The 23,710-nt window shown below is 44.1% G+C and overlaps 1 protein-coding gene across 1 annotated transcript in view; it reads right to left on the bottom strand.

Annotated features, from left to right (window-relative positions):
• NOTCH1 (notch receptor 1) overlaps positions 1 to 23,710 on the bottom strand; it is a 71,643-nt gene that overhangs the window by 7,699 nt on the left and 40,234 nt on the right. Inside the window, exons 9-31 of the mRNA XM_051980318.1 lie at positions 23,184 to 23,297; positions 21,166 to 21,279; positions 18,036 to 18,269; positions 17,640 to 17,750; positions 15,680 to 15,872; positions 15,193 to 15,338; positions 13,998 to 14,111; positions 11,363 to 11,482; positions 10,556 to 10,708; positions 9,473 to 9,701; positions 8,979 to 9,180; positions 8,662 to 8,815; positions 8,020 to 8,204; positions 6,563 to 6,695; positions 5,666 to 5,923; positions 5,433 to 5,545; positions 4,659 to 5,227; positions 3,808 to 4,236; positions 2,891 to 3,039; positions 1,756 to 1,972; positions 1,351 to 1,438; positions 1,026 to 1,191; positions 51 to 346 (exon numbers count right to left, since the gene is read on the bottom strand). Coding sequence (XP_051836278.1) covers positions 51 to 346; positions 1,026 to 1,191; positions 1,351 to 1,438; positions 1,756 to 1,972; positions 2,891 to 3,039; positions 3,808 to 4,236; positions 4,659 to 5,227; positions 5,433 to 5,545; positions 5,666 to 5,923; positions 6,563 to 6,695; positions 8,020 to 8,204; positions 8,662 to 8,815; positions 8,979 to 9,180; positions 9,473 to 9,701; positions 10,556 to 10,708; positions 11,363 to 11,482; positions 13,998 to 14,111; positions 15,193 to 15,338; positions 15,680 to 15,872; positions 17,640 to 17,750; positions 18,036 to 18,269; positions 21,166 to 21,279; positions 23,184 to 23,297 — 4,487 coding nt within the window. The remainder of the gene's footprint in view (positions 1 to 50; positions 347 to 1,025; positions 1,192 to 1,350; positions 1,439 to 1,755; positions 1,973 to 2,890; positions 3,040 to 3,807; positions 4,237 to 4,658; positions 5,228 to 5,432; positions 5,546 to 5,665; positions 5,924 to 6,562; positions 6,696 to 8,019; positions 8,205 to 8,661; positions 8,816 to 8,978; positions 9,181 to 9,472; positions 9,702 to 10,555; positions 10,709 to 11,362; positions 11,483 to 13,997; positions 14,112 to 15,192; positions 15,339 to 15,679; positions 15,873 to 17,639; positions 17,751 to 18,035; positions 18,270 to 21,165; positions 21,280 to 23,183; positions 23,298 to 23,710) is intronic.

Genomic DNA, 23,710 nt, shown 5'->3' with positions numbered 1-23,710 from the left:
GTTCAGGAAAGAGAAAAGAGGAATTCTTCAGAGCACCCGGAGGCACCTACCTGAAAGACTCCCTGAGCATCAGCCGACACAGCCGCGTGAAGAGGGGTGCGCCCCATGTTGTCCTGAATGTTGGCGTCCGCGCTGGCCTCCAACAGACGCTTAGCTGCATCTGAACGGGAGTAGCGAGCAGCCAGATGAAGGGCCGTCTCCCCGGTGCGGTCTGTTTGGTTGTGCAAGCTAGCTCCTTGGTAAATGAAGTCTGAGATGACAGCGGGAGCATCCTCCTCCTCTTCACTGTTGCCTGTCTCTAAGCCCCCTCCACTACATGAAGCGATCATCAGGGGGGTGAAACCATCTAGGGAAGAAACAGGTGAGTGTCTTTTTAGTTTTATACTGCTGTAGCTTTTGCCTTCCAAAGAAACAAATTAGAACTCTCTTAGTCCCATCCAAATTTTATGAGGGTGGAGTTTGACAAAAGGAATCCTTAGACTGTCAGCTCAGTCACTAACTCCACTGTTTCATTTCATACAATATCTGCACTTCTTTATCTATCAAAAGCAACATGTGCCCATAAGATGACGTTTTAAAAACTCTGTGCTTAAGAGAATGCTCTGCTTGCTTGAGAAAGGCAGCTTGAGTGAAACTTTGTTTCTGGAGACAAGAACACTCAAATATCCCATGTGTTACTCAAAATCTGAAATTGGTGAATTGTCCTAAAGAAAGAGAAAGGGATGGGGGTGGACCACACACACTTTTGTGTTGGAAGTCTTGAGAAGTTTCCCACAACCTTTCCTGAACTTGAAATCTAACAGAACTGAAAAGGGTTTTCCCTCCCCATTCAGCAGAGCAGGCTTTCAGAATGTTGATCACACCATGTTGCTATTGACCTCCTGCGTGTGGCGGAGGAATGGGGGTGGGAATTAGAACTTGCTGGGGAGACGTTAATGGATTTGGGGAAAGAACAGCATTAGGAGCCGTTTACATAAATAGATCCACGAGTGATGCTGAGGAAGACAGAGTGTGAGGAGCCTTACCAGGACCTCTGACGTTGACATCTATGCAGTCAGCATCAATCTCACCCTGCGGTGGGGTGGGAGCCATCGAGGGGATCCGGAGGTCAGCAGCGTCGAGATGCTGCTGAGTCCACTGCCGGTGATCTGTCTGATCATCCATGTCTGGCAGCATGACTTGTTCTTCAAACTGGGAAGGAAAAGAAGAAGGGGGTGGGGGATGGAGAAATCAGGCTTCAGGTACTTCAGGGAGGAAGGTATCCAAATACTAGAAACTCCCAGGCGACGGGGGTCAACTTAGAAGGGCCTCTCATTGACTTATTCCCAGGTAACAGGCAGCACAGCTCACCCTGAATTTCTTGGTCTCCAGGTCTTCATCTCCCCACTCATTCTGATTGTCATCCATTAAGGCACCGTCTGAGGCATTCTTCAGGGGTCTTTGGAAAGGGGAGAGGGAAGCACCAGAGTGAACTAGGCTCACTGAGAGGGGGAACATTTCACAAGATTCCTTCCCAGCTCTTTCCCCTCTGGACCCCATCTACAATTGCTCAATACACTGAATGGCCACTGCTCTCACAGAACATAATCCACTATGCAAGAAGCAGAAAAAGGAAGTTTCCCCCGGGAAAGATCTTCCCACTGCACAGAACACTACAGTTAAAGAGGACAGAGTCTGTTCCCCACCCGCCCCGCTCAGACCTCCACCCACTCTTCCTGGAACCTGAAGGGTTAAAATCCCCGCCGTGTGACTTACTTCAATCCCACTGAATCTTCGCCTAAAGGCTCCCGCCGTTTCTTCTTGCTGGACTCGGTCACTTTGAAGCCCTCAGGGAACCAGAGCTGGCCATGTTCCCTGCGCCGCTTTCTTGACACCAGCACACCGAAGCCAATGAAGGCCAGCAGCACCAAAGCAGCCACCACCACATACATAGGATACAACTGCGAGTTCTCTGGGGATTCCACTGTCTCACCTGCAAGAGGACAGGGCAAGGGGACGCACCGAAACATTGAGCTACATATCAAGTCAAGGACTGGAGTAGTCAGATGGAGTGAAATTAGTTCATAAAAGGTAACTCACTAGCTCTATACCATTCTCCCCCAAAATAAGGTCATTTTATACATGATTAATCAGAATTGCAAAATATCACTAAATTCTCTACTGCACTAGCCCACTGTATCTGGAGACAGCTTTTACTTTTTTCTCCTTTAAGGAAAAGGATTAGCAAACTTCAAATCAGTGCACTTGCATTGAGCTGTTAAGACAAAGGATTTAGGGGGGATTTTCAAGATACAAACTTCAACTCCTCACATGACACCGATCAATTCTTGGTTGTTTTTTTTTTTTTTAAAGCTATAATGATTTTGAAATAATACCCAACAGAGGAGGGAAAGGCCTGGGGAGGGGGAGAGAGAGTGGAATATGGAGTGGATGAGGACAGAAAAATAGCTATTCCATTTACTTACTATAACTTAACAATGAGCTTACTTCTCTCCAAAGATGGACCGTTCTTAATAGCTGGCACTATTGGTACCATGAGGTGTCTCCCTTGTACTCTGTTAAGAGGTCTGGAAATCTTTTCCAGACATTAGAACAGCTCTAAGTGGAACATCCCTCAGACCAGCTGGCAAAGATGATTTAGTTCCAGTCTTTGGAGAAATTATTAACCTCTCCTGTCTTCCTTTCTCTCTTCTCACCCCCCCCCCAAGATAAAAATAATTCAAGGTTTTTAAGGATCAAAATAAGCCAAATATAAACCTGGGAACTGGCTAATGAATGAATTAGGCAGGAGATCTAAAGGGAAGAATGGCATTAGAGTGGAGGAATTCTATTCTCCAGCCAGTTGAATAAGGCTATATTATATACCCTGTGACTCGATGGGCTTACTTACTCTGTACAGCTTCTATTTTGTAGGGGATGTTAAGGTTCCCCATTGAAGCCAAGGCCCCCAGGAAAGCTGCCACATCTGTCGCACTCTGAAAACACTGGGAAGATGACTGGATACATTGGCGGTTGTCAATTTCCAGATATACAATTGATCTGTATGGATGGGGAATGGGGAGAAGCAGAAATGATGAGTAATACAAGTGAGAGCCAGCAGTGTTCTCTCATTTCTTCTCCCCAACATTCCAGAAGTAATAGATTTCTTTTAACCCTTCTGAACAGAAAGGGCAGAAGATGTCTTAAACCTAGAAAATTTTGCCAATGAGAAGCTTTCCAGTTCTTGAATAAAGCAACATTTGATGCTACATTAATCTTTACCCTCACTGGAACTGAGACTAAGAAGGATGATGGACATAAACTCAAGAAGTCAAAGCCTAGGAAACCCTGTTCCCCCTGCCAGCCCCTGCCCCTCAGAAATACCATTCTTCAGAGCTGTAAAGATGTGCTCTACTTTTTACAATAGTCTCCTATTTCTTATCTCATGTCATATTCATTAATAGTCCCATTAGGGCAAGATGGAAAAATTGATGCCCAGTTGATATGCTTTCAAAAGTATAAAGTTTATATGAAGCATTACTAAGAAAATGTAATTGAATAATGATTTAAGCTTGATCCTCCCAAAAATAGAAGAGAATGTACCTCCCTCCCTTCTTCACAAAGTGGGGAGTGAGGAGAGAAACAGTGCATGTACTGTCAGACTTGATTGACATGTTGATCGGTTTTACTGAACTGCTTTTCTCCTTTTATTCTTTGCAACATGGGGTAAGGAAGGGGGAGGAAGGCTATATAGAGAAATGTAAACGCTATAAAAATCAAGATAAAAGATGATGAACTTAGGGCCCAGAAAATCCACTGAGCTCTCACCCTCGGATGTCCATCTGGTCCAGCTCTCTCCGCTGCCTCCCTCCCACTCGGGAGTAAAGGGAAGTCTTCATTTTATCAAGGACAACGCCAGGCATGTCAGTCCATCTCTCTGCAGATCTTTTGATGTGATGCTTCTTCAGTTCCTCTGCATTGCCATAGTAGGGGAAGATCATGTACTCCCCCTTGGCATTCTTCTTGAAGACTACGTTGGTGTGCAAGACTCGACTGAGCTCCCGAAGGAAATGGAAAGAATTGTTCTTCAGGTTTTCTGGGAGCATCAGCACCACCACCACCAGGGTCCCGTCTGCCAGCTTCTCAGGCATGTTGTCGGCACAGTCCAAACCATCCCACTCACACTCTGCATTGTTGCAGCCCTGGTCACAGTGGCCATCGCTGAAGTGGTCCTTACAGTACTGGTCATACAGAGGGCTAGAGGGGAAGGAGGACACGGTCATTTTCTGCACAGATTCCTCCACTATCTCTTTGAATGAACTATGGCTTGGTTACTTAAAACTGCCCACTGGTAGGGTTCCCTTTGGAATGTTCTCCAAATCTATTCCCTGAATAAATCGGTTCTAAATTGTGAGCTTTTGCTCATGTTGTTTCCCCACCAGAAAGAACTGACTCCTTCCCTTCTTCCTTGCCTCCCCACACTACTGAGGGGAAGATTTAGGGGCGGAGGGTGGGAAAGAAGGTAGGAGAGGAAAGAAGATGGGGAACTTGGGCCTTTCCTAATCACTAAATCGCATCAGAAGACAAAATAAAAGTGGCTGTTTCTGTGGACCAGCATAGGCAAGGCAAGCAAAAGTAGAAGGGAAGATGAAAGCACATGGCGGGGGAAGGAAACTCACTTGCACTGGACCTCCACTTTCTGGCAATCAAAGCCATCGAACAGGCAACCGGCATTGTTGCACTGGCTATCACAGCTGCCATCATTGAAGTACTTCCAGCACTGCAGAGACTGTGTGCAGTTCTTCCAGGGGTCATTGAAGTTAAGGGAACAATCTCCGCCATCCCAGCCACAAGCATGGTTATTACACTTGCCGTCGCAGATCTTATTTCCAGTGTCCTTCCTGCACTCGGGGATCTCACATTTCTCTTCAAACTCAGGCGGGGTGATGTCTCTCCCCACCCCACCTGGGAAGCTGAAGTCCAGGATGTGGCACAAAAGCCCATTGAAGTTGGCAGGGCAGTGACACTGGTAGAAGGGGCTCTCGGGGATGAACTCACACGTTCCTTGGTTGTAGCAGGGATTGGAGAGGCACGGGCTGCTCACTGGGTACTGGCACTCAGGACCCGTGAAGGGCCCCAGACATAAGCACTTGGAGCTCTTCTGGCCAGAGACACAAGTGCCTCCATTCCTACAATGCAGGCTACCACAGGTCCGGGAATCATTCTCACACGTGGCACCTTCAAAGCCCTAGGGAGAAATTAGAGAGTTTATAGTTATTATAATTCACCATTTAGTGTAACGCTAGTGGGTCTGGGAGGAGGAGTCACTGGGACATCCAAGATCGGTCACTTCCAGATCAGCAGACATCACTCCATCTCTAATTTCCCCTCTCCCTTCCACTCCATTCTGCCAGACCTCCCTATATCCCCACAAACATCAAATAGCTACGTACAGAAGGGCAGTTGCATATGAAGCCGCGTCCAGTGTTGGTTGCCACAGCACAGGTGCCACCATTTTTGCAGGGCTTGCCCTTACATCCATCAATGACTGAATCACAGCGGCGCCCTGGGAAGGTGACAGAGAATATGCAAAAGTGAGGAGGGTCGGCCTTTCTTCATTCTGCCCGTCTCCCCACCATTTCTTCCCCTAACCCAGGTTCTCTTCCACCATCCCTCTCCTGCCTACCTGTGTATCCCTGCCGACATTCGCACTTAAAGTCATTGACACGCTGTACACAGTTCTGAGTGCCGTGTGGGTCACACGGGTTAGAGAGACATTCATTGACATCCCCTTCACAGCGCTCTCCAACAAAGCCAGGAGGGCAGGTACAGCTGTAGCCTCCGACTTGGTCAACACATTTGCCATTATTGAAACATTTTGGTCCCCGAGTAATGGGATCAATGAAAGGGTTGCAGTCATCCACGTTGATCTCACAGTGCACACCTGCGGACAACCACACGGGGAGGAAGAAAGTGAATAACCAGTTCCCCACAATATAAACAACACAGAAGTGGTACATTTTTCAGACATCATCCAGTCTAATTTTTTGATTTAATAAATGAGAATTATGAGGGCCAGAAGGGATAGAAATCACAGCCAGGACTGGGACTGGGATCTCTAGACACCTTGAATCCAGGGCTCCTTCCCCTACAAAACACTACATTTCAGCATTGAGAGACAGGGTCAGGAGGTGGAATGGATGTAACTTGATGTGAGAAGGATTACAAGAAGCCAATTTAAATCATTTGGATTTAACTTAAGCATGGCCACTAGGAACAATGAAAAGTCCAAAAGAAATAAACCTTATGAAGACTTCTTGAATTCAAGAAGAGAGAATGGTAGACATAGATAAGTGAAAATTGGCAAGAATTTAAAGAAGGTTGCTAGCTCTGAGGTAATTGCCTCCTCCATGAAGACTTCCTTTAGTCTCTCCACATGGCTAGAAATATTTCCATCCCCCCTCAGTTTTTCAGAGAGAACATATGGCTTTCATAATTGCCCTTCTGCATTCTTGCATGTTCTCTATTTGCATCTCTCCTGAACAAACTCAGGGTCTTTCATCTGGTGAAGATCACTCCTTACCCTGAGTTCCCCTGGGACATGAGCACTTGTATGTATTGATCAGATCGATGCAGGTACCACCATTCTGGCAAGGATGGGACAAACATTCATTGATCTCTTCAGAGCAGTTCACCCCATGGTAGCCAGCAACACACTGAAAAAGAAGAGGAGAAAAGGGAAAAACATCACAACCTGTCCCTGAATAGATTCAATTGCCTAAGGAGGCTTAACCATTATGGGGTTGAGGTAGACACAAAATCTAGTCCTGAGCCTCTATTTCCTCAGCTCCTGCAACGTTCAAGAGCAAAAGTCAGAGTGGGCTTTAAAATTCAGAGAATCAGGGATAGCGCCTTGTAAGAGGGTTTCTATACCAGCCCTATTTCTACCCAATAGCCTTTCCTCACTATCATACCTCTTTGTTCAGCACTCATGACTGACAGTGAGGTATTAATTTTAAGTGAAATAATACCCCTGCTCTGGGTTTTTTTTTAGTACTTTGTGTGTGCCAGTACATACCTACAATGTAGGTTCAAGGATCAGATTCTACCACTATCCCCTTTCTTCCTTCCCCTGCCTTTCTCTCTCTTCCCCTGCCTTTCTCTGTCTTCTCCCACCTTTTTCTGTCTTCCCCCGCCTTTCTCTGTCTTCCCCCAAACCTACTTTACAAAGTGCCCATTTACCTCAAGAAAATCACCATTTGGGTATCAAAATCCTGGGGGGAAAAGGGGGAAAATCACATTATCCTAAAGTAACCCACATCCTACTTTTTTTCTCAGGGTAACTTAGAAAGTCATCTCCCAACTCCTACTATTTATCTATCCATTTGGGGGCCCAACTCATGATTTTAGCTTTCTCTGACTATCAATTGTCGTGCCTTCTCCAAATTAGTACCTAAGCACAATAGCCCAAGTAATTCTACTTCTCTTGGGCTGGTGTCTTTCTGTTCTATGTGCAAGAGCTAGTTGTACTCTCACATCCTCCAATGCCTCATTGTACTATGGCAATCCTGAGGTTTTCAAGGCTGTGTTTTAGCAGAGAACAAGTTCTGGTAGTTCTGACTGCTGAGCTGAAATACTTTCAAGTACATACCCAAATTACAGGTATGCTATTTAAGGCCCATGTACAGGATTTTAGAAACTAGTTACTAGGTGATACATATTTGAGGCAGATAAAAATTTAAAACTCCCCTAGTCCTATATAGCACTAATGGTAATTTTTAAAAAAAGTGGAAATATATGAAGAATTGCACGGTGTAAATCTTCCTAATGACAATGACCTCCTCAAAGTCTGGTGTATTATATATATGACGAGCATAGGGCTGCAGACACATTAGCCCTCATTAGATTTACTGACAAAGTTTTCAACAACTAACATATTCTATCAGTCAAGATGGCACTCAATTTACAGTCTAAAGTATCCATGGGAATATATTTGGTGTATCTTTCTGGAAAGTGTCAGTGTCTTGTATTCCTACTCACCTCACATGAATAACCTCCAAGATAGTCTGTACAGGTAGCTCCATTCTGGCAGGGATTGGGAGAGCACTCATCAACCTGCTCCTCACAGTAGCTGCCAGTATAGCCTGCCTGGCAGCGGCAGTAGTGGGTGTTACCAGTGTCCATGCAGAGCCCAGAGTTCTGGCATAGATGGGCCACATCAATACCTACAGAGAACAGGAAAAGGGCTCAGTCTCTGTGAGACTCAAGTGATTAACTAATAGGAGATGGGTTTTCTTAATGTTTTAATCACAGTGACCCATGAAAGGACTAAAAGATGTAAATTAGTTTCATGAAGATCCCTTTTGATTACTACAATGATAAGAGGTTGTTTATGAATAATAAAACAGCAATTTTTCTCTCTGCACAGGAATCAGACTATGCCCTTTGCCTCCTTAGCATTATATTCTAATTAGGAAGTAGCAATGACATAAACTGTGCTATGGGTCCAGTAGCCTGGGCAGTGGCTGGTTTCTGGAGTCTCCACAGGCAAATCTCTGTGTTATTTGTATCTTAAAAACCCTAGGCAGATGGCACTCAGGCAACCAACATAGGTCTGCACTGAAACACCTTTTGATCCTTCCCTATATTCCCGATTCACCTAACAATGGGTGAATAGCTCACCTTGCTGCTTGGCAGCCACCTCGCAGGACACACTAGGCACATCACAGTAAAGGCCAGTCCAGCCGCTGTTGCACTCACAGCGGTACAGATTGTTGGTCTGCCAGCAGGTCCCACCATTTTTACAGGGTGATGAGTCACACCAGCGCACCAGGTTCTAGGAAAGGGAAATGGCAAATTAAGTCCTTCTGCTAGGTCCGAAACAACAATGGAGATGTGGTCTATTAACTTCGTTGACAGAGTATAAACTCCTAAAGTATAAAGGAGTTCAAGACCTCTGTCTGACCAATTATATAATAAGCGTGGTAGGCAACAATCACCTGGCAATTGAGTCCTGTGTATCCCTGAGGACAGGTACACTTGTAGGTGCCATAGCTGTCTTGGCAGGTACCCCCATGTAAGCAAGGGCGTGAATCACACTCATTTATGTCATGTTGACAGTAGCTGCCTGTGAAGCCTGGTGGGCAAAGGCAGGTGAAAGTGTTGATGCCATCCACACAGGTGCCCCCATTGAAACAGGAGCTGAAAGACACGAAGTTATAATCACAATGAATACATTTCACTGCAAATCAGATAATTCCATAGCCATCTGCAAAAACATCTCGGTGGATAGTCAAATCTGCTCTTTGAGCATTAGGTCCTGTCCCCAAAATACGAATCCTTGAGTTTCTTTCTCTTTTTAGTTTGAGATGCTATGGCACATTGAATTCTTTCTTAGATAGATAGATTTTATTGTTAAGCATTCGTTTTCATTCTTCTTTTCACCTCCCCATGTCACTGAAAAAACAAATAAGAAATACAAATCAATTCTTACCTCTCAGTACAGTCTGGAGTGTTGTTCTCACAGTGGATTCCACTGAAGCCAGATGGACAGGTACAGGTGTAACTGTTGACACAGTCAGTACAATTGGCTCCATTCTTACATGGATTGCTGGCGCATTCATTGATGTCCTCCTCACACTGCGGACCTCGGAAGCCAGGAAGGCAGTCACAGAAGGCAGTATTGATCCCGTCAGAGCAGGCTCCACCATTGTGGCAAGGATCTAAAAGTTACACAGTAACAGTCAAGTGCAGTCAAATGCACATCAGCCACCGTCCGAAACACTGTTTCAAACCACCAATTAGAACACCTCTAAGCTTTCTCCTCATACTTGGTAGAAGGGCAAATATAAGAAAAGATCAAAATAGTCAAAGATTGGCAAGGCTAAAGGAGCACAAGCTCCTGGACACATCACTGGTAGTCCTGTGATTTGATCCACTTATTCTGGACATAATTTTGGAATTATGAAGAAAAAGTCACTAAATTTATTTATACACTCTGACCCAGAGATCCCCCTGCTGGACGCATAGACTCCAAGGAGGTCAAAGGCAGAAAAATCTTATTAAGCCAAAACATTCAGAGAAACATTTTTGGTGACAGCAAAAAATAATAACAAGGAGGTATCTGTCAATTGGAATGACTAGATAAATTATTGTATCATAACAGACACAGGAAGACTTAAGTGAAGTGAGAACATATATGTGTCTAGTGACTAAAACTGCATAAAGGTAGTTAAACTCTAAATTAATTTTAATGAATGGTATCTGTTTCAAAAAACCTGATATAACACATTTCTTCTTTTATTAGGGATGGATGTATACGAGAGATTACAACATGGAATGTGGTGTATATATATAATTGCTAGCATGATGAGGGTTTTTGTTAAATATTTTAAATTCAAATAGGGAAGAAGGGTTAAGGGGAAGGGACTATTGTGTAAAACCAAAAGGCCTTCTTAGATTTTTAGAGTCAGCTGCAAAGAGCTGATGCTAGAACTCCTGTTAACAGGTAACTATCACCAATCCCTCTATGTTCCCTGAAGTTCCTCTTTGCCACACCTGACCCCAGCCCCCTTACTTGGCTGGCAGTCATCCACGTCGGTCTCACAGTTGCGCCCAGTGTAGCCAGCCCTGCAGCTGCAGCGGTAACTACCATTGGTATTCTGACAGGTAGCGCCATTCCGACATGGGCTCTTCACACATTCATTGATGTCAATCTCACAGGTCTGTCCTGATGGATAAAAGAGCAGAGGGACATAGATGTAAATACAGAAGAGATCTCAGGGATCATCTGCTCCAACCCACTAATTTTACGGCCCAGGGAAGATGGCTGATTTGTTTGGATTAGCGAATAATGATCCTGGGATTCAAACCCTGATCATATGAATCCAAATTCAGTCCTTTTAAACACTATATTGCTTAAGTCATCCCAGAATCACCTATCTATTGGCCAAAAACATGGAAACCCAACCCCATTCAACTCAGAAGGTCCACTTCCACAGGCCCTTTCTCCTGGGAATTCTCTATGGGTTTAGAAGGAATTTGGGCTTCTATTCCAATTCTGAAAATTTCAAAAAAAGAAGGCAATTCCAGCATATGCTTCACTGAGCCAAGGGCAAGAACTTTATGCTTCCTGGGATGGCTGTAGAAACTTGTTCTAGGCATAATGGAACTCCTGGTCAGAAAGCAGGGTTCTGGGAAATCTGGACAGTGAGACCAAAAGCCTAGATAGGCAAATTTGGACCCCAATTTGCCCTCATGATTCTATTATTATGAACTGTATTACTTCAAGTCTTGCTTTGCTCTGTGGTCTTCTTGAAATACAACCAAATAAATGGATGGAGCTTCAGGAAGCATAGGATACTTTTTTCTGAAAAAGCCTCACCTTGCCAGCCTGTAGGGCATATACATGAGAAGCTCTCATAATCTTCTGACTCCTTACACTCCCCATCATTTTTGCATGGATCTTTGGCACATGGAGCCAGCACTTCCTCACAGGTGGCACCTGATCATTGGGAGACAAATGACAAGGTGAGAAAATGAGATAACTTTACTTGAATTAGACACCCAGAGCTCAGTACAGCTGGCCTCTGCAGCTCTCCTAGTATTCAGTCTCCACCTCCTTCCCCCCTCCTAATTATCAATCCAATTGCCTGTCGTTCTGGCATTATGGCTTAAATTCTCTCTCAAAGATTTCTGAAGGTTTCTCAAAGTTCCCTACTTAATATACAAATATCCCTGATAAAGGATTCATTCATTCCTCTTAAGCTATTATCAGCAAATACTTTATTAAGAATTCTTAATTAAGCAAAAGTAGTTGATAATCAGAATGAGACCTAGAATATGACGGAATGTGATGATGAACTAAGATATCAACTGCGTAGCATCATCCTATAAGACTCTGAAAACATGTTTGGTCTAGTTATTTTCTGTGGCACTCAACACCCTTACTCTAAAAACCAGGTCAGGCTAATTCAGGTACTTTACTCCCAAGGCAGAATCCCCCCTTGGAATTCCCTTTTTAGCAAAGCCATAGGAATGAGTCAGTTGTACCTGTAAGTCTTCCAGGATATTGAATCATTTAGAAGCATTCTTGGTTCCTAAAGTAATTTCTATTTGTCACTCAAGAGTAAACCAAAACCTTGGCACTAGGTCCCTAGGTTATACTCAAATAATTTTTTTTCTTCTCAACATATACAAGGAAAAAAAAAAAACACTCACACAGCATTTTTATCCAGACATGTAAATACATATATGTGATTTTTTAATAAAAAGAAAATGAAATCTGATTTATAGTTTTCCTGTTTACAGGGCATATGGGGAGAATAATAAAATGACTAGGAAATCTTATCTTCCTTGTCAACTGTTATCTTCCAAGTGGACCTTTGTGATTTTTCCAGAGCTGATTTTTCCTATCTGTTTCCATGGCGATCTGTGCAGACAGGAAATTCGCCAGAGTTTCCTACAATTGTGCACATGTTGCCATTTTGTGCAAGAGGAAGCAGGAAGCTGGCCAACAGGAACTAGATCAGCACTAATTCCCTCTCCTCTCCCTCATACTAATGCTCCCAGGCTCTGTTTTTCATAGGGTTCTGATGTAGGTTTTTCCAAAAAGAAGTATCAACAGTAAAGAAAATGCTGTTCATCTAGAAATCCGGAAAGAGACAGAATCCCCCAAATAGACAAGAGCTCTCCACTGTTTTCTTAAATAACACTTGCTTGACTCTGGGAGAGCAACTGAGAATGCAGGTCCCTATTGCTGGTCAAAGCAAATATTTCTCTTATGGCCCTATGTCACAGGAAATCAAAGTACAGCCCTTCCGGAAGCTTCCTCCCCTTCTGAGTCAGGTTCCCTTAGTAGCATCTATCAGAGCTAAAATAACAAGTTTAGGACCATAGTTTAGGGAGTTGCATTTGTAACTCTTCCTCCAAACTACAGAAATCCATCCTTGTGCTTAAAGTGAAAATAAGAGAAACTTTGTTTAAAGAATTTTTCAATCAATTCTTTGCACAAGTCTTTTATCACTGGACATGTAGTCAATGAACAAGCACTTATAATTCTAAAGGAAACGTTTCCCATTTTTTTCTCATTCAAGCAAACCCTCCTTGGTTGAGGTTTTTAATTGTTGTTTTCAGCCCTATAAAAACATACACACATCCTATCCAGCCTTCCTAACCATTGGAATCTCCCATCTCTGTCCTATTCACCTCGATTACTCTTATACAAATGATGGTAGATAGCCTTACAGGCTAAAGAAATCTTGAAGGTTTTTTCAGGTACTGAAGGAAATGGTTTGGAGCACATATTAGGAAACAGGTGACCAGGAGGAAGAAGTGAGTACTAAGCTGTCTTATTAAACAAAGATACATAATCCCTTTGACCAAAATAATTCCCTTTCAAAAGGAACAGGACATATTGTGCCTTAGTTTCCCATTCTGTGAAAGAAGAAGGTTGGACTAGATTGGTCTGCATTCTAAGGATCCTTCCAGCTCTAGACATTCTAGGAATTGAAAAATTTTAGGCCTATATTTAAGGCTAATTCATAGCAAGGAGTCCTTCCTTGAACTTGGGATGCCCAGTCTCAAATCAGTGACATAATTCTGGAGAGCATATCCCTGATAAATTAGTCTAATTGGGTTTTCAATTCTAGATCCCGTCTTGTTTCTTTTTATATAAAGAACACAGCTGTTCAAAGGGAGAGGCATAAGCAGCTTAGATGAAGTTCAAACTTACTATGTGAGCCCTTTTTGCAAAATGTTAGTTTGTCCAGCATGGTTTAGATTCTAAATTCACTCAGGACACAGTCCATGGGTCACTTTCTTTTGGAGGGGAGAGGTAATCCCCTAAGTTTTACCCACAATCTTACTTCCCTTAAAAAAGAATCCCTCTGGTCCTAAAGAGGGATCAGGAGTGTCTGAAAGAGTCTTTTCTCTTTTGAAAAAGGGAAGTAGCAACCACATACACCTGTGTTGGCAAAGGACCACTGTTACCCAATGTCCGCCCATTCCATGTTTCTCACCAGTATAGGGTAGGAGGCAGTTACACTTGTAGCCGGCCACATCATCAATACAGGTGCCCTGATTCAGACACGGGTTGGAAGCACATTCATTGATGTTGGTCTGACAGTTGGGACCTAGGACAGAATAACAACTTTTCAGGCTCCAGTTTCTCAGAGTTGGCCATAATCTTCATTTGGATAAATGATTAGAGCATAAAGACCCAGCTGCTTTAAGAGAGTAGACCCTGGGACTAAAGGGTCTTATTCTTTCTTCTTCCTACAATATGTCCATCTTTCTTCTCTCATCCTTTCCCTGTCGTAGGACAGTGCAAAGTATACTAATTTAGAGGAAGATCTGTGTTCTAGTCCCAGCTCTGCTGTGAACTCAGTGACTGATCTTGCCCTTTTTGAGAGCTTAGTTTTCCTCATTAGTTGATTGGACTAGATTATGTATAAGCCTCCATCCGACCCTAAAAGTTAGTGATTCCATTCTTTATTCTTTCAGCTTTTTTTTCCCACCCCTTCATTCATTTTCCTGTTCCAAATTTGGTTTCCCTAGTCTATGTCTTGGCCAGCCAAGGCCACTTTGAACTGTATTTGACCTAAGAAGTTTAGAACAAGAGAAGATGCTGTCCTGAAATCAAACCTCAGTAATGTACTTCACCTTTATACTGCTCTGAGCACTCCAGGTCAAAAGAATCACTGGTCAAAGCATTGTTCCCAAGGACATCATTACACTGACAACCATCCATCCATAATTCCTAGGTACTTGGGTTAGCCATCTCTGAAATTCTTATAGTGATATATAACTTTCTAATATGTGAGTCTGATCTTCTCAACTAGACAGGAAGCTTCTTGAAGGCTGAGATTATATTTATTCATCTCTAAAATTCCTATACATTTCTCAGAGGGCCCTATATGTGCTTTAATAATGATTTACTAATTAATAAATACAATTAAATGAATATTTCACCCCAGCAAAAAGCCATCCACACAATAGTTAATGAACATTTTTGTGAATGGAATCTAAGTGGAGCATTCCATTAGCTAGGATGTCCCCTTCACCTGCCCATGCTTCTGAGACCTACAGTTATAGGCAAGGATCAGTAGACTATCAGAAAATAGCAAGGAAATGAAGGAGAAGCCAAAGGTACTCCAAGACTATCTGTCTTCAATTGCAGACCGTGGTACCTCCCTGGGCCATGTCCCCACTCACCACTGAAGCCCTCACGGCAAGTGCACACATAGCCACTGGTCATGTCCTTGCAGGTCCCTCCATTGACACATGGGTTCGACTCGCACTCATTGTTGTTGATATCACAGTTGGTACCACTCCAGCCTGGGTCACAATCACACTTGTACCTTAAGAAAGAATAGTCTCTTAGTCATCTTGTTTGCCCTTGACTAAACATGCTTGCATTTTTCTTTGACTCCCTTGAAATGCAATGTTAGATGCTATGAGGGACTACTCAGACTTTTCTATTTTTTTCCTGGATGTAAAGTACAAAGAGAAAAAAGGAGGTTTTCCATTAGGCTCCTTTCTGAGTTTCAAGGTAAGAAGAAGCACAAATTCAGCCAGAGGGAATAGGAAATTAGGATATAAGGACACTGCACAATGAAGTCAAGGGATTCCACTAATGAGATAGAGTAGAGCTAAAAAGCCCAGACCATCTGAGTCCTTGCACTTTTAGGATTTTACATACCCATTAAGGCCATCCCGGCATTTCCCATGTATACATGGGTTACTGCTGCATTCGTTGACTTCCGAAAGGCATGTGAGGTCATGGTAGCCATCCGGGCAGTGGCAGGTGAAGCCATTGATGCCATCCTCACACGTGCCACCGTTATGACATGGGTTTCCAGCACATTCATCAATGTTGATATTGCACATACTCCCTGGTGGGTAAGAGGAAAGAACACAGGATGGAGTCAGTGGAATGTGACCCCACACTCTCTTCATGGATTCTAGATTTTCTCCAACTTGGGATGAGCATCTTGGTTTGAGTCATGGTTCTCCTACTTACTAGCTACTTGAACTTGGGAAGATCACTTAACTTTCCTGGGTGTTTTTTTTTTTTTTTTTGTTTATAAGATAAAATCACTGGGACTAGATCACCTCTAAGGTCCCCAGAAGCTCTAAAGTCCATTCCTAGGAGCTTTTATTTTAAGCTTAGCCCAAAACCCCTCCAGAGACTGCAGCCCAGCGAAAGAGCACTGACTTGAGTATTGGTCCTAGTACAGTTCTAACTCTGCCACTAACTCCTTTCCTTCTCCATGGCTCAGTTTCCCCATCAATCGAATGGTGGTAATTACATGTGCCCTGCCCATCTCCTGAAGGTGACATGAATTGTCTTCCAAACAAGTGGGCAAGAACTTTGGAAAGGAGTTGTTAATGATGTTGGATGATCTCTCTCCCCAACTTGACTCCCTTTCCCTGCCCCCCATAATGTTTTTGTCTCTGTTTCTCAGCATTCCTTCCAAAGCAGGAATCCCATTCCCATGGGTCTCTGCTTCCTCACCTACAGAACAACGGGTACGGACTAGGAGTGCTTTCCAGTACCACATTTTATACACGTATTCTTGGTTTCAGTTGATGAGGAGAGGAACCATTTCTTGATTTCTTATTCAAGGCAACAAGGAGGGCCTAATAAAGGATGTGGGTTCTTTGCTAATGCCTTGGGTAAGGCTTGGAAAGCACTAAGTAGCAGTAGTCTGATCCAAGATACTGTTTGGTTCATGGCCATCAAACCAACCAGTCAAACAAGACAAGGAACCTGATAGCCCTGAGACCCACAAGTCTGGATCCTATGATCCTAAGATTTAGAGCCAAAATGGACATCAGATATAATTTAGTCCAACCCCTGTATTTTATAGGAAGAAAAAGACCATAGAGATTAAACGAGGTTTGCTGACCACATCCTCCTCTTTCTTGTGGCCAATATGCCCCCCACTGGCTCTCTTGTACCCCAACCCAAACTGTAAGAAGAGAGGAAGCTAGTGGGTAGTTAGGAAGGGGTTCTAACCAGGAAGTTAATTGGTATCCTAAGACTAAGAGAGAATGTCCTACAATACTCTCTTAATCAAGTCTTTAAGGCCTCCAGTCCTTTTTTCCAGTCGACCATGCTCGTCTCCCTAAAATATGGATTTCATCCATTATATTGTTCCCTTGTTTAAGAGCCTTCAAGGGTCCCTTATTTTGTACAGGACGGCTCACACTCCTTAAACCACAGCTCTCCACCTTGCTTCATTTTTCCACTTTCATCTGGCTTGCAAACGCACCTTCCTTTGCTCATCCCTTGGTTTACGCTCTGCCCCCAATTCCCACCTCTCCAAGTTCCATCTGCTCTTCCAGACCTAGATCACATTCCCTCCAAAGCCTTCCCTGAACAGCACAGCTTTCAGCGATCTCTCCCTCCTCCCAGCTTCCTTCGGGACGGTGCAGCTCCTTTGTAACCTGTCCCATTTCACACATTAACCTTCATTTCTATGTACCAGCTGGACTGTCAGCCTTGAGGGCTCAGGTAGTGGGTACTGGGGAGTGGGACCAGGATAACTAGTCTAATTACACAGCTTGGGGACAGGGAGTGACCCGAGGGGTTCCTGATAGCAGGAAAGCCCAGGAGCGGAGGAACTCCGTGCTCCGTCCATGAACTGGAGCCTCACCTGTGTAGCCTGGCTCACACGCGCACTCGTAACCATTGATCTTGTCTATGCACTTGCCAGAGTCACAGGGGCTGCTGGCACAGTCATCAAGGTTGATCTCGCAGTTGGGCCCTGCGGGGGGGAAAGAACCAACAGTCACTGTCAGGCCTGACTCCTACTCTGCCCCGGCCCCCCATGACCTCACCAAGGGGTCTTCAGTCTATAAAAACATGAGGCGACCCCAAGTCACAGTGCAGTTTTAAACGTTAAAAAAAGACTACCTCACACACACAGACAGACACATACACAGACACACACACACAGACAGACACACATACACACAAACACACACAGACACACACACACCCCCTCAGCCCCTCCTGCTCAGAGGCTCCTCCCTCCGGCGAAGGCCCTCACCTGTGGTCCCCTTGAGGCAGACACAGTTGTAGGCATTGTGGCGGTCCTGACAGGTGCCCCCGTTCCGGCAGGGCTGGCTCTGGCATTCGTTGATGTTGGTTTCGCAGCGATGCCCGGTGTAGCCGGGCTGGCAGAGGCAGGTGAAGGCCGCGATGCCGTCCTTACAGGTTCCGTAGTGGCAGGGGTCGGGATCACATTCGTCGATGTCTACCTCACAGTGGGAGCCTGTGAAACCTGAGGAAGGAGGAGCGGCGGGAGGACCGTCAGAGTGCGTCAGGTACTCCTAAGCTCCTCGCCTCCTGCCCCTTTCAGCAGCAGGGAGGCCAGGGAAGGCCTCCACGGCTTCCTAAACACCTCCAGAAAGCCCTCCTCACAAGCCCTTGGCTTGTCCCTTCCACATCACTTTCAGCCCTGGAGAGATTAAGGGACAAATCGGAACCAGAGTCTGGAGAGGGCCACGTCAGAGATCTCTAGAATCGCAATGTTACGGTTAGAAGGGAAGATGAAGGGAATGAGCATTTTTAAGCACACAACCTGCATGTGCTAGGCACTTCACAAGCATCTCATTTTGCTCTTTACAACAACTCCAGGAGGTGGGCGCCATTATGATCTCCATTTTACATTTGAAGAAACTGAGGCAGATGGAGGTTTGATTTCTGAGAATCAAATAAATGTCTGAGATCAAACTTGGGTCTTTCTGACTCCACGTCCCGTGGTCCACCCTTGTCTCTACAGGACCTTTCAGTCCAACTCTTCTGTCATGACACAGATAATGGGAAGAACACTTCATTGCCATTTGGAAAGTCAAACTTCAAGTCCTAAACCCATACAAATAATTTTGACTTTGGGCAAGTCACATTGCCTCTGGGCCACAGCTCCCCCCGCTGTAGCGAATGAGGGACAGCTGACTAGATAATCTCTAAGATCCTTCCCAGAACTAAATGTCTGTGATTCTATGAAAGTGAGACCCAGACAGATGAAAAATGACTTATTCAAGATGACACAACAAATCAGACTCACAGCCAAGATTTAAAGCCAAATCTTTTGGCTCCCAAGTCCAAGGCTCTTTCCAGCCCACTACAACCCTTTCTTTGTGCTCCTCCTCCCCTTGGACTGTCTCTACGAGCACCCCCTCCACCCCCACCCAATGCTTCCCGCCTCTCATCAGGGCTCAGCACTGTGTGCACGCTCATTAGGGACAGGCCCACTCTGACTTCTGGCGGGAAGGCCCCACAAAAGCTGCACAAAGGCTGCTCTGTTGAACGCCAGGCTGCCGGCATCGGCTTGCCCAGTTGTTCCTCGGGTCTCTGGGCCCTGTGCCGAAGAGAAGCCCGTGCTATGCTACCACTAACAGCTTGCCTAAGCCGTCCCCGGAACAGCTGCTCCCAAATGGGGATCTCAAAGCGTTTTTAACAGCCAAAATAACCCAGTGTTTATGAAAAATCTACTGGATTGTGATTGAAACAGAAACTTCACCTGAGATGGAGAAGCATAAATAACACTGAGAGGTGTGGTGAAAGGGAGAGATGCCCTGGACTGATCCGTGAGGGAGAAGATGCTATCAAGTGGAGAAGAGGGAAACCAATTTTCCCACCAAACTGACAAGATATTAGGGAATCAAATGACCACAAAAATGACTTAAAGGGACCCAACAAAACCACTACAGGAACATGCCAGGGTTGCCTCTGGAGAATGTCCCACACCTATGACAATATTTACAGTGGTACTTTTGAAGAAGCAAGGAACTCAGTATTTATCACCTGAGGAATGCCTGAATAAAATTCCGCACACAAATGTGATGAAATATTACTACATTGTAAGAAATGAAGAATTATCTTAAAAATACTTATATGGAAGTATTGGGAAGCTTATATGGACCGCTATAGAGTGAAGTAACTGAAGCCGGGTGAAATTTTACATAGGGATTGTAATAATGCAATGAAAAAGAAGATAGCAACAAAAGACTAGACCTCCAAAGCCAAATAGTCTCTTATCATAATTTCAGAGAGAAATGGAGAAATATGTGAACTATCTCTCAGCAGAGAGGAGGCGAGGTACAGATATGAAATGAGATATATTCTCAGACAGCAAATATACTTCACTTGATGGCACTTAGTTCTTACAAAGGAGGAAATCCAGGGGCTGGAGAAAGTCATTGGTAAATAAAATCTTAATTTTTAAAAAAAGGTTTTAATTAAAAGAGTACCAATAAATTTTTGAAAAAAGAAAAGTGTGTTTATGGGGAAGGGGTAAGGAATAGCTAAAAGTGCCACAAATATCTTTTACATAAATTTATTTGTTAGTTCTTATTTAAATAATTTTAATAATTTTTTGATTTTTTTTTGTTGTGATTAGAATAAAACCTTAACTCTCCATTCCAGGCAATGAGTCTTTCAGATAGCTGAGGGTTTAATTTATTCCAATATCAGAGAAAGTAAAATGGAAATTTTATTTGAAATCCTCACATACTTCCTTGACTCTTCAAATGGAATATACCAACCTTCAGGATAGATACAAATACTATATATGCTCCGAGTTTAAGGGTACATGGACCTCTTTTTTTCTCTTGCAAAACTTCTGGGCTTTTGGAGCCCAGAATGAATCTCACACACATATACATCTTCTAAATTATCATCATTCCTGCTTGTAATAGCTTCATTCCTCTCTTTTTTTGTCTTAAAAATCTATGACAAGATCAGAAAACAGACAACTATTCTTGTAAGAACTGTTTGTAAACCTGTAGGTCACAAATTTTGCATAGCACTGAGACCAAGAAAGCACGATTTTTATTATGGCCTTTGTGCACATTACTGATGAGAAGCTGAAACTTAGAGATAGTAAATGATTGTGAGGGTAGGAGTAAAAGAGAGAGAGAGAACATCTCCTATAATTCATCTACATTGTTTTAGTGTCCAAGACCTTATCTACTTGGTGTTTTTTTTTTAATTTCCTGATTTTTGGCTTAATACTAAAAAGATGAAGAGCCTCAGAGATGCCAAAAACTGGGATTGGATCCTGTTTAAATGTCATGGATTCTCTTGTCTGTTTAGCCGTGGCAACTGTTTCCCAACCCCTCTCCTTACCAAACCTTCCCATGTCACCTTCCTGCCCACCCCCAAAACATACATACCTTCAGTACACTCGCAGGTATAGGTATTGGGGCCATCCACACACTTTGCTCCATTCTTACAAGGTGTGCTGGCACATTCATCAATGTCATACTGACAGAGGTGCCCATTAAATCCTGAAATTCAGAGCAGAAATAAGTTAGCAGATGCTGCTTATTGTCTCTTCTCCTGGACATCTGCAGCTCTCTTCTCTCAAGGAAGTGGGACTCTTTTAGGAAAACTCATCTCTGGTTCTATATTCCAAAGCCCACTCCTTCTCAAGACTAGCCCATATTGAGAACCAATTTATCCCTACCATATCAGCCCATTTCCCCAAACTTACACACATCACTGTGGAGCTTTCAATATGTTTTTTCCCCAAATATCTGCTTTCTTTTCTCCCCAAACCTTAGATAGACCCTGGATAAAACACTCTCAAGAAATCCCAGAAAATACCCCTCTAAAACACTGTTCAAACTCCTGCCTTCAAGTATCTCCTCTTGCCCTAGCCCAAAGCTTTCTCATCCCAAAGCCTCTTAATTTCTTTCAGCTCAGTCCCTTCTGATCACTGTCCCTTTCCTGCACACTGCCAGCCCCCCCATCCCCAGGCCTGTCTATAGAAGCTGCTATTTTTTTTCAAACTCACTCTGGGTTGCCATAGCTACAGCCACATAGGGCTGTGAATGGGGGGATCTGACCCAATGTCTGGAACATCTTATTTACATCTCTAGAGAAGTGAAGGATTTGAACTTCAGAATCCTTTCATAGCTTGTCCATTACCCCTCCCCACTCTGTTTTCTCCCCTGGAATACTGACACCTTAGTCAAGCCCCCAACTAGCTTTTTTGGCATGCCATTCCCCAGTCTTCCCACGCTGGTCAATCACAAACTTTTTATTTTTATTTTAACTGTTTTCAGAAGGCCTAGCCCACCATCTTCTCCATTCCCCTACCTCAGGACAGAGGGAGATAACGGTTATGGTAGGGGATGCACACATGCACAATGCAAACACTGAAGCTAACTCTTCAACTGGGAAGGTGACTGAACATCTTTAATTTCTCCAGGGAAAGCACATCATCTTAGGCAGCTTTTCTCTATTAACTAGCTCTCTCAAATATGAGAAAAGCAATAGTTTTCCCCCCACAAATCCCAACTGCTCTGATTGCTACTTCTCTCTCCGTTCCCAACGTGAGCATTTCCCAAAGGCAGGGCAAGTGTGCTTTATAATCATAAAAGGTCCCAGGGCTGGGGGAGAGATATCTCAGACTCACACCACTATTTTACCAAGGGGGAAACTGAAGGCAGAGCAAAGTAGTTGTTTGGCCAAGGTGATGATTTGTTCATGATAAGAGCTGGAACTCAAATTCAGCGCTCCAGGATCTATAGTCCCTCTTGGTGGGCTCTTTCTTTCTCTCTCTTTGTATATAATCTTACTGCATTATAGTAGAGTTCCTCCTTCTAACTTCCACCATAAGGCTCTGCATAGAACCAATATATTTCTCACTTCTTTCAGACATTCAGCCTTACTTTGAGTTATGATTCCCATTAATTTTGGCTTATCTGAAAGCAGGGGTAAAAGAAAATATGATTCATTGAGTTCAGCGACTTTTAAAGTTGGAAGGGACCTTAAAATCAACTAGCCCAATCTCCTTGGCTTACAAATAAGTAAACTGAGACTCAGAGATTAAATGCCCACAACCACAAACTTGGCAACCAGGATCAAATCCAGTACCCTGCCTACTGCGGCACCCTCCCTCTGAGCACAGAAGCCCTAGGAGAACCTGGACGAGTAGGGAACGGCAGAGCCTCTGATCCAGCACTGGCCCAAATGGCAGCATCCCCTGATGCAGATGAAATATTCTGGCTTTCGGGGAGTGGGCTGCCCCGGACTCCAGGGGTCTGGCCCTGCCGAGGGATTGGAAATCCACCTTTCCTTACTTGCCTCTGGCGAGGGGATTAATTTCAACTTTGTTTCCACTACAAAGGCTTATGCTGAGAGGCAAGGCTATCGACCGCCCAGCCAGCCCATCCTTGGTCCTTACCCGTGGGGCACTCGCAGTGGAACTCGCTGATCTTGTCGATGCAGATGCCGTTGTGCAGGCAGGGGCTGCTGGCACACTCGTCTGTGTTGATCTCACAATAAACCCCCTCGTAGCCTAGGAGGTGGGAGGGAGAAGAGAAGGAGGAGGGTTGGTGTTGGAAGAGTGATGGTGGGAGAGAAGAAGGGTTTCTGCTATTCAAAACAAGCAATTTTCAGGAGCTTCCTTTCTTTCCACCTATAAGCCCCGGGAGAGTTCTGATTGAGGATGGATTCATGCTTTAACAAGAAATTCTTGGAATACGGCAAAAGTCGATCATAATTATTAACCACGGGGTATCAAGATTGAAAGCAACTGAAGACACCATCTGGTCCAACCCCTTCGTTCTCTAGAAGGGGGACCAGAGAGAGGAAATTACGTGCATAAGTTCACAAAAGAACAGAATTAATGGAACCAAGTCTAGAACTTTCCACATGGGCCAGGGTTCCAATGTCATATCAGGAAGGCAAATCACAAAAAGTGCTCCTGTT

The sequence above is a fragment of the Antechinus flavipes genome, chromosome 2 (assembly GCF_016432865.1).
Source record: "Antechinus flavipes isolate AdamAnt ecotype Samford, QLD, Australia chromosome 2, AdamAnt_v2, whole genome shotgun sequence".
Taxonomy (NCBI): domain Eukaryota; kingdom Metazoa; phylum Chordata; class Mammalia; order Dasyuromorphia; family Dasyuridae; genus Antechinus; species Antechinus flavipes.
The sequence above is the reverse complement of the archived record's forward strand: the minus strand, read 5'-3'. Positions and strand labels throughout refer to the sequence as shown.